General features: G+C 41.8%; 1 protein-coding gene across 4 annotated transcripts in view; it reads right to left on the bottom strand.

Annotated features, from left to right (window-relative positions):
• Nucleotides 1–9,531: 9,531 nt before the first annotated feature.
• Nucleotides 9,532–10,378, bottom strand: part of braf (B-Raf proto-oncogene, serine/threonine kinase) — a 17,058-nt gene continuing 16,211 nt past the window's right edge. For all 4 annotated transcript variants that reach the window (XM_076296568.1, XM_076296569.1, XM_076296570.1 and 1 more), the window contains 2 exons: nt 10,215–10,368; nt 9,532–9,738 (listed from right to left, as the gene is read on the bottom strand). In XM_076296568.1, the coding sequence (XP_076152683.1) occupies nt 9,716–9,738; nt 10,215–10,368 (177 nt within the window). In that variant the 3' untranslated portion in view covers nt 9,532–9,715. The remainder of the gene's footprint in view (nt 9,739–10,214; nt 10,369–10,378) is intronic.

Genomic DNA, 10,378 nt, shown 5'->3' with positions numbered 1-10,378 from the left:
CTCTCAATCAGCCGACTGTAAGTGATACATTTAAACGTTGTGAAGTAAATGATGTCAAAATGTCTAACATAGTCTACTATTGGGGCACACATATGTAATATAAGCTCAAATAACAAAGTGAAATTGTTAGTGCTTCATTGTGCAATTGATCGGAGCAGGTGGTCTTGAGGGACTGACTCGAAATGAAATGATAGGACCTGCATGTAATTACATCAAATCTTGGCTGATTATTCTGACCTTGGGACCAGTGTCTGGAAAGCCATTGGCATGTAACCCTTCAGTGCCCATGGGGGAGCCGTGGCCTACTGGTTAGGGCTTCGGGCTTGAAACCAGAGGGTTGCCGGTTCGTCCCCAACCAGTAGGGAAAATGTGGTCAGGGGAAAGGGTTGAGTACTGCTCTCCCATGCCCACATCCACAGCTGAAGTGCCCTTGAGCAAGGCACCTAACCTAACCCCTCACTTTTCCCCGAGCGCCTCTGTAGCAGGCAGCTCACTGCTCTGGGTTAGCACAACCTCACTGTGTGTTCACTGTGTGCTGTGTGTGTTTCACTAATTCACAGATGGGATAAATGCAGAGACCAAATTTCCCTCACAGATCAAAAGAGTATCTATACTTTTATATATATTGTAACTGGACCCATCCTTACAACCAAGCATCATCAGGTATATAATATAATATAATAATATAATGTAGATAAGTTGTTTCTGGTACATAACATGTGTAAAGATTAACCAATTCAATACACCTCACACATCTAATTATCGAGGCTTCTTTCTCGTCATTGTCATTCATTATCTCTAGTGCAGATTGTGAACCATCTTGCCTTACTTTATCCAACAGACAAGCAGACTGACACATTTTCTGAAGTAACCCAAAAGTAGATGGTGATGATTTGGTAGATGAGCTGCACTGTTTGAATGTGCTTAGCAATTCAAAAGAATTTTAAAAAGAATAAAAATGCACTCATCCACTGATTGAACCCACTGGGGCCTGGACAGGGGGCCTCCATCGTCCGCACAGGACTCTGTGTGCACTGGAAGATGAAAGAACATTAGACAGACATCAGGCTGTCGCCAGTGCACAGAAAGGTCTTGCTGAATAAAATGGGTGACAAATGCAATCAAGCGAATAAAGTAGCTGAGAGCTTGTTTAGTATGCGCAGAGATAGTCCACCTAGTTGTGAAGGGAGGGTTTGTAGGTTAGGAGAGCTGGGTATGAAGTATCAAGGCTTAATGTTTCCACAGGAACGGCTGTAAAAAACCTATAGGTAACTAAAAATTTAACCTAACATTTTTACAGCTAAATGCTATGAAAGATAGATGATGCACAGGAATGTCTGTTTTCCTCAAGAGCTTTGCCCCCCTGAGAGCATGGATGTTCAAATGTTAAAAGATGAAAGATAAAATATCAAATCGAATGTATACAAAATTTAGATGAAAAGATGAAAGATTAAATTACTACTAAAAGTGATTCGGTTTGCAGTGGCTGCAGAGTAGTTGAACTGGGCTGATATTCTGAGTGGGAGGTGTTAGTTAATATGCCCCTAGTTGCTTTTAAAGACAACTACGATATAAACAGATATATATTTCCATCACCTGGAAATAGGGTAATTAGCTAGAGAACAGTATATGTGAGATTTGATATAATCATTTTTACAAGAAATGCTCTGAGAAATCAAAACCTTTTAAAAAGTTTACAGAACCAAAGCATTTTAATCTGGACTTCAGGCTTAACTGCATATTGAACTAGATGATCAAGTTAACCTGGTGATAACCAAGCTAAAAAATGGCAATAGAAATTCTAAATATCCATCACAGTTCACCTTGACCCCAGTTTCTCAAACAATTTACCATTTACTCTTTGTATTAAATGTGAGAACCTTGGCAAAACAATGTATTGGTATTCATGAAATGCCATGATCGACGTTAATTGCTCTGTTTCAAGGCCTGTCCTCCCACTCCTGTTCTTCAACACATTGATGGCCATTAAAGTCTCTCATACCTCTGGTCACCTAGAATACCAATTGCCTCCCGGTCCTTTTCGAGCGATCACTCATACGGCAAAATTACCTTCCTCACTCACACACACAATAAACATATTTGTTCGCTGTCTTGTTCGCCTCGGAGCTAATCCCAACAACAACCGGCAGTAGGCTACAAAAAAAAATGCGTCAAGCGAAACCCTCCAATGGCAATTGATAGTCCCGTTTAATTTTAGGTTCTAATTCCTTGTTATCTTTCAGCATGAAGGTGGGCCGAGGTGGTCAGTTGCAATTCCAATGCTTAATGTCCCGCTTGCCTTGGTGATATTGTCCAGTGAAAGCAATACAGAGAGAATACAGAGGGCTGTCTTCATCTTCTCCCCTTCATTTTTTAATTAAACCAACAAGTGGTGTGTATTGACACGAGTGTAGAGTTAACGGCCTCGCATAACAGTTTTGTGTCTTCTCATTGATTACTCCATTAATCTCTGGCTCACATAAACACACCATATTTTCCCCTTGTAGTCCAAGCCCCAGTACTTTTTTCCCTCTTCTGATCAAGTGCTTAAGGTTTAATGATACGTTGTTGCTGTTTTTGTTTTGTTTTTTGTTCAACCTCATTTAAATTGCATTGGACTGAAGGTTTGGAAGATTGAGGTTAAAGACGACATAATGAACCTTGAATATTCCTCTGTTTGCAGGTTACTTGGCCTTTATAAATGGGGAGCACTTCTGATAACGAGGAGGATTGATGAGCTTATGGGGTGTTTGTATAAGTGTTTGTCCAGTGTAGAAGCCGTTCATTTGTTGCTAAAGTAATTGGCCTTTCCTACAATCAGGCTGTGCTGTGAATCAGACTGATTAAACTCTGTAGAAAAAAACAGGTAGTAAAATAAAGAAATTAATAATGAATATAAAATGCTTCCTAATTAAATATTTCAAATACTTATTATTGGAACAGAATGGGTAATATTGCATACCGTATCATTGCATACCGTATATATAGCTTTACCCAACACGCCCTGTCTCTTTCTCTCTCTCTTCTCTCTCTCTCTCTCTCTCTCTGTGTATCCAGCCACAGCCTTCTGGACCACTGTGACTCAGGCTGAGGCCTATCTCTCCAGCTGCCAGGCGGCGCTTATTGATGATGCAGCGAGCAAGTGTGAGCCCCCCCGCGCTTAATGTACAGAACAGAGCCAGTCCATTAGAGCCCCGTGCCAGGACAGCCACTGCTTACGGAGGGAGACATTCAATTAAGGGCCAGTGTCTTAGGGTGACAGGCCAGAAAGGGCTGTGCTGAGTAAGGTACACTGAAGAGACAAGGGAGAGAGGGAGGAAGGGGGAGAAAGAACGAGGGGGGATGGGAGCGAGTGACATGATTGGAGAGAGGGAAGTAAGGTGAGAGAGGAAGGAGAGAAGGGTGTGTGTGTGTGGGAGGGGGGGGTAAGGGACAGACAAGGCCACAGATGGCGTAAGTGGAGTCTGAAAGAGTTTGGACATTAAGTAAACTAGTGGGGCCACCTTTCTGCAATGTCACTTTGAGCACAAGACAGAGCGCTTAACACAGTGGAGAAAGCGACGGAGCCGATGCATCACAGGGAAATGGGATGAGATTCCCAAGGGTATCTGACCCCACCAGATGATTTATGGACCCTCTGAACCGATATCATTCAGCAAATGTTTTGTGGTGATTCAGGCCACATGTGCTACTATCGCTCTCTTTTTTTCCCCTTCCTCCGAAGATGGAGTTGTGACTGATTTACTGCTCCAAGGCTTGACACCACAGAGTCCGGTACGGAAGCTAAAGGGAAAAAAAGCTGTGAAGCAGTCAAAAATGTAATGACGGAGCTGGTTTGTCTGAGAAAAGACACATAGAATCTAATGTGAGGTCATAACTCTGGGTTTTTATGATATGGGGTTTGAAGATGTTTTAGGGCCTCACGTTTACCACCATCCGTGCCCCCCCTCCAAAGGCCGCCATTCTCCACCCTGAGTATTTGAATGGGGGCACACTCTGGATCAGGGGTGTAGTGGTAAAATAAGAGGTGGGTATCGGATTTTTAAACAAGGCATTCAGAACATGTTTGATGATGGTGGAGGTTATTGTCCAATACCAGTGGTATTAAATGGTTCCTAGAGTGTTGATGAGTGTACATATTGTGAATGCGGATAATACAGTCTGATTTCAGGGGTGGATGAACTGTGTTTACTTGTGTTTAGCCTCCACTACAGCCCTGCTCTGGAGACTTCATTACCCTGGTCCATCGGGGTAAGAGAGAGAGGTCATCCCCCTACATGCACTTCCAGGATTATTGGCTTCTCCCTAGATAATTTTGACCTTTGACACTGCTGTGACCCTGAAACAGATGTGACCTAAGCAGAGAAGAGCACACATTTACGACTCACAATTCAGAATCAGAATGTTGGGGAAGAGAGTGCATTTGAGGCAAGACGTTACCTGTTGGCGAAATAAGGGACAAGGCCTTTGGTCAACTGCTGTGATAGCAGCTCTGTGCTTCAGGGAGCCTCCAGGGAAGGGTGCTTGCTGAATACAGAGACCTTTAGAGTTCTCTGTTCATGGCTGAAAACAGCTACTCCAAGCTGCCTATTGTTAGAATATCATAAGCCATCAGGTTTGGGTAAAAGAAGGCTTTCTTTCTTTGCTCTGGGGTCCTTGAGTGTCCAGCTTTGAATGTTTTTCGGAAACATGCATCATTGTCTTCATGTAATGTTGTTATCGTATCCTGTTATGATGAACATCTCATGTCTGAAACGTTGTTTGTACTTTCCCTCGGTCTCAATTTTCTTCTCCAGTTTCAGTTCCTTTTTTTTCCAAAAACAACTTATCAATGCAGTTCAATGTGTTCAACCTTGCCAAATCTCTAAATTTAGTTTGTTCTTCCTCCATGACTTCTTTCACCCACTGATTTGATGACTTAATGGAAACTGTGGCTTATTATTTTCCCCCCATCAAATGAATAGGGGCCAGGGGAATTTCATTTCACACCGCATCAAGTCAAATTTATTGGCCTACACTAAAACGTAATAAACAATATTACAGACTGCATGTGATCAAAATTGGTTCTCGTGCAGCAGTTGTGCACATTTTGGGTTGTAAACCTGGACCAGATGTGTGTTCCAACAAAAGCGCCAACAGTTCTCAAAATGTTGATTAATTCTATCTTAATTAATCTATTGCTGATTAATAAATCACCGTCCTACTGAATATATCAGTCTATTGTGATCAGTCTATTGTAGATGACTTGCAGCTACAGAAACAGCACTTGTAATAGGCATGGGAGACCAAACATTGTTAACTTGCAAAAAATATTAATCTGTAGTTCACACATAGGTAGTAATGTTTGTCTAAGATTTCATGTGGGTCTTTGGATGTGTGGAAAACACGATCATCCAAAACGGTGAGAAGGCTCCCAGTCAAAGCCTTATGGAGGAAGATGCTGCCCCCTGCTGGATACCATCAACAATTTGGAGTCTCTCACACACCTTTAAACACCATATAATAAACAAACACTAATCATCTTTTCAGAGTGTTTATCAAAATGGGTACATCACTGTGCTTTGAAGAGCAATAAGGGGTACACACGCCATGTGTAAAATCGGGTCCATTACTTTCCCACCAGCCTAGTTTTAGTCTATACTCCAAAGATCAACAAATAAAACCATTGATACAATATTGACAGTTTTCATGCACTTCTTTAATATATCAGTTTTCATATTCACAACAAATACATTAAGCTCTGTTTCTTTTATAATATACAGTCTTAAATATTTTTACACAGAAATATTTTCTCAGAATTTCCTCTATCAAAATGTCGGGGTATTTATGTCAACCTTTATGTCATTTCGAAATATTTTATAGCTCATTTCATGTTTAGTCTCCATGCCTCTTAGCAAATGGACAGTGTTTTTTTTTCTCCTTTGTACAGCTATTTACAGGTGAAAACAATCTCCCAAAAAAGGTATGTGATAGTGCTCAGCTGAATGGGTTTATGGGACGAAGAGATTTAAGGTGCAGGCAAGGAGGCAGGAAGAGAAGAGGGACATGAAAATGGGGGGGGGGCGGATTTGTTAAGATCAAGAGAGTCTTCTCAGACACTAAGGACATTCTGGAACCTAAAACGGGAAATGGGAGAGGGAGAGGAGAAGGTTCTAGAAGAAATATATAAAAGACACCTCAGTCAAGACCCACAGTCTCACAGCCAAGATTAAACAACATCTGGAAAAATTCACCCTCACTGTTTTTAGACAACATTCTTATAGAAAATAAGAACATCTCAAAAATAAATAAAACACTCATTAAAAACACACTTCCACGTATTCCCGTAGCTTTCCTGTTCATGGTTTGTAAAGTTCCACTGAATATATTGGTGGATTTTGCAGTCAGCAAGAATGGACAAAAAGGATTATCAGAAATAATATACATGTTATGACAGTAATCAACACATCCTCTCTTCTGCTGTTGTTGACGGCACCCTACCTACACCAAAATCAACTTGCTTTACACTTTGCTATTCCTCTCATGAGGAAACATCTGTTCTGAAACTCCCCTGAATCGAGACGGACCCAAATCAGGGATAGATCCTTGCTTGTTGTGTGCAACCATATGTGCATGTGTTGAGTAGTGCCCGTGGGTATTCTGTACAATAGCAAGCATGACATGGAGCTATTAGGTAGAAACAAAAGCCAGGCAGCATGCAGCGCTGTGTAGCCTCAGGAGAAGAGAAGAAAAGAGAGAGCAAGAGAGTGAATGTTCGATGGATGCCAATCTGCAGAGGAGGACTGGGAGACAGGCTTGTGAAAATGGATGGGCGTGATCTCTGCCAGCCACAAGAAAAACATACTCTTGCAAAGTCTGCAAAGACTAATAATAATAATAATAATAATATACAGAAATTTGACATTTTGGAGGGATAACATAATGCTAAGGATAATGTCATCAGTGAAAAAGGCAAAACAAAAACAAACTAATGTAGGAATTGGGTGGTTGGGCTGGAGAAGAAACCAGCATCCCTTTTTGTAACCACCCTCAGCATCACTGCTCACCTTAGTCCTCTCAGCTACCCAACACACAGCTGCTTTACGGCGCTTCATTAACTGGTGCCGTTATGCTTATGACGATATTTATTAGTCCATGAAAAGGCAAAATTGCTCGTTTGCTTCAACCAATTTCCACAAAGTGCAAGTACAAGCATCTCAGGATCCACATAAAAAGTTAAAGAAATATAGTCACAGCTAAAAAATAAAGTCCTCTTGGAAAGAATAAACAAACAAACCAAAAACAAAGAGTCAATACATTTTAAGTCACATAAATAAAGTCTTAACTTTGCAGGCCTGCCTGACCACAAGAAAAAAGGCAAAACAATAGAAAAAAATGAATTAATAAAAACCATTGACCCCTTCAAACGGACACTGGAATGCAAAACATGACAAGTATTTCTACTTTTTTTTTTTAAAAAAGCTGGCACGTTTCAGAGATATCCAAAACATTAAGCTTAATCCAGTTGTGGATGTGGATTCTGCGCAAAGAAAGATAGATGGCAGCCATCTTGTAACGTTTCCCAGGCCAAACTTTTTGGTGTTTAAAGCCAGACAGACATAAACATCTGAAATAGCGCAAGCAAGAGAGTCCAAGAGTTGAATGCCAAAGCTTGCAAAAGATTGAAAAAAAAAACAGAAAAACAAAAATACAAAAACAACAGGAAGGGTAAATTTTGCATTGCACTAAATTCATTGGAACTGACTTTGACCTGCAAAACTCATCCACGATGACCGACTTACACTGATTTATCTGGACACCCATGGTCATGAATATTTCCATCAGCTATAAATAAAATTCTTCCTAGACTGAAACGGTCTCTCTCTTTCTCTCTCTCTATATATATACTGTATTCGTCTCCACAAAAGCTGTGAGAATGTAGCCATGCGAGTATATCCGCATAATCACATTCTGGACTGGCTTTTTGTGAACTAGAAAGCCTGCACAAAACGGAAACTACCATTAGGCAACAACACCCCTGGAGCAGACTTTGAAAGAAAAAAGCGAACGCTCTCCAGCCACCATAACCTTTCACAGCATATATTTTACAGTGATACTGATATCTGACACTGTAATTCGGATAAGCTGGTGCAAAACAGACTTGTTTTTTGCTTCTACAGCGTACTGCTGTAGTACTGACACAGCCAGTGAAGTACTTTCTGTTTGACTATGTGAATTGAACCTTTTATTTGACTAGCTTATCAGCTCGAAGCCAGTATACCCTGACCAAAAAAAACGACAAAAAACCCACAATTAAACCTTCTCAGTCTGTGCGGAATTGTGCTGTGTATTTGAAAGCTGGGGTTAAATAAAGCAAGGGTGTTTCTGTAGCTGCATTTTCAATGGAAAAAAACAAAAACAAAAAACTCAAGAGCACCAAGATGGCGATTAGTCAACATGCCATTTTGCACATGGTATGGATGCTTGAATCTCAACTACATTTGACTCACTGGACATTGGTGGCCTTGTGCAACAGAGCGAAGGATCACTGCCATGGAATGTGAGTGGTTGTGGGATTGTGGAGGTTGTGGTCAGCGATGCAGCAGGAGTGAGCCATGTCTTCTTTGTACAGGCATGAGACTGGACAACACGGGGTAGGGAAGGAATGTATACAGGACTTGCTTTCTACATAGCCGAGAGAAAGGGGAACTAGAAGAGCATCCCGTCCTCTTCTGTTGTAACAAGCTCAACATTAGAAGAAAGAGAGAAAAAAAAAAGCTTTTACACCAGCAGCTCCCATTATACCCTAAAACATATAGATATATATAAAAAAAAAAAACACGAGAAAGATTTTTTTCCCCAAAAATGTCATTCAAGTCATCTTCCAAATAGGTTGGCCCTATGACCAAAAAAACTTCAGACCTCACTGGGATTGGCTCTGACCTGACACCCGTCGCCCCGCGCTAGCCAATGAGACACCACCGGGTTGGAGCGGTCATTCCTTCCACAGTCAAGTGCCAATGGTCAATAAAGAGTATCCTGTGCCCTGGTTGGCTACAACTAAACCCACACCACCACCACCACCACCACCACCACTGCAGACCCCACTCCTCGTCTGCCCTTTTTGGAGAGACAGCGGACGACGCCATCGTGCCCTTCTTGACTTCGCACTCCTCCTTCAAAACGCTCCGACTGACTCTCTTGCCCATCGTGGGGAGGGCGGCCGTGTCCCGTCCTCTCTCCATTACCCAGTTTGTCGCAACAGTCTCCTTTGGATTATGTAGTTGATCCCATTAGCATTAGTGTCCCTCTTGGTTGTTTTATGGTCAAGTGTTTTTGTTGTCGTTGTTGGTGTTGTTGGCTGGAGGGGAGGTGGGTGGGTGGGTGGATGGGGGGGTTCAAGCCTGGTTGTTTGTATTACATATTGTGAACCACAGATGTCCTGTTGCAGAGATCATTTTGTTGTCGTTTTGCTTTTCTTTTTTTGTCTTTTTTTCCTTTTTTTTTTTTGTTTGTTTGCAACTCCATTTTTGTTGTTTGTTTGCAACTCCATTTTTGTTGTTTGTTTGCAACTCCATTTTGAGGCTGTAGCTCTTCAGGTTAAGGGGAAAGAGAAACAGCACATTCTTTGAGACTAGGTTTTCTTCTTTTTTTTTCAGCTTTATGCATGAACCCACTGTAGGAACACAAGACTTAGCAAAAGGTGATGAGGGATGGACTAGTGATGTCTGCAGCTCTACTTGAAGGCTGAAAACTCCCCTGTTAGGACATACAGAGTGAGAGTGCGTTAGTAACATCACCCCGCTGAATAATAGAGTGACCTGGCACTCCATGTTGTTTCACACAACTTCACTAGCGTGACCCACAAGAAAGAAAAGCCCACTGTAGCAGGTGATGCATGTAGGGATACAACAACCACGCTGCACTAATTTGCTAACAACTGTTGCATTCAAATTAATTCTGCAAACCTACCACCCCAAATAGAATTCAATTCTGTGGGAAACACTGAACACTAACTAGTTCAACACACAATTCCTTTTAATGGTGCACTCCTTTGTCCTGCATAGTGCATCAATTACAACCAAGTACTTGAAAATGTGCATGGTACTTGTGCAAAACGTGGTAGATCTTGTTACACAAGTGCATACAAATGCATTTACTACCAGTGCATACATATATGCATTTAGTATGTGTGTGTGTGTGTGTGTGTGTGTGTGTGTGTGTGTTGCGTGTACCATAGCAGCCAGCCTGGATGGGGGTCTTTGGGGAGGCGCAGGCATACAGGCTGAAATCTTCCGTCTGGAAGCCGGCGCGGTTGAGAGAGGGCTCTGAGGCGCTGCGGTGGATCTTGGGTAGCGAGCGTGCCAGCAGCTCTATGGAGGCCAGGATCTGGGAGAGG

Source organism: Alosa pseudoharengus, unplaced genomic scaffold (genome assembly GCF_046254945.1).
Source record: "Alosa pseudoharengus isolate Yale_2024_CS ecotype anadromous, Long Island Sound unplaced genomic scaffold, YU_APseudo_1.1 YU_APseudo_1.1_scf_20, whole genome shotgun sequence".
NCBI lineage: Eukaryota > Metazoa > Chordata > Actinopteri > Clupeiformes > Clupeidae > Alosa > Alosa pseudoharengus.
The sequence above is the reverse complement of the archived record's forward strand: the minus strand, read 5'-3'. Positions and strand labels throughout refer to the sequence as shown.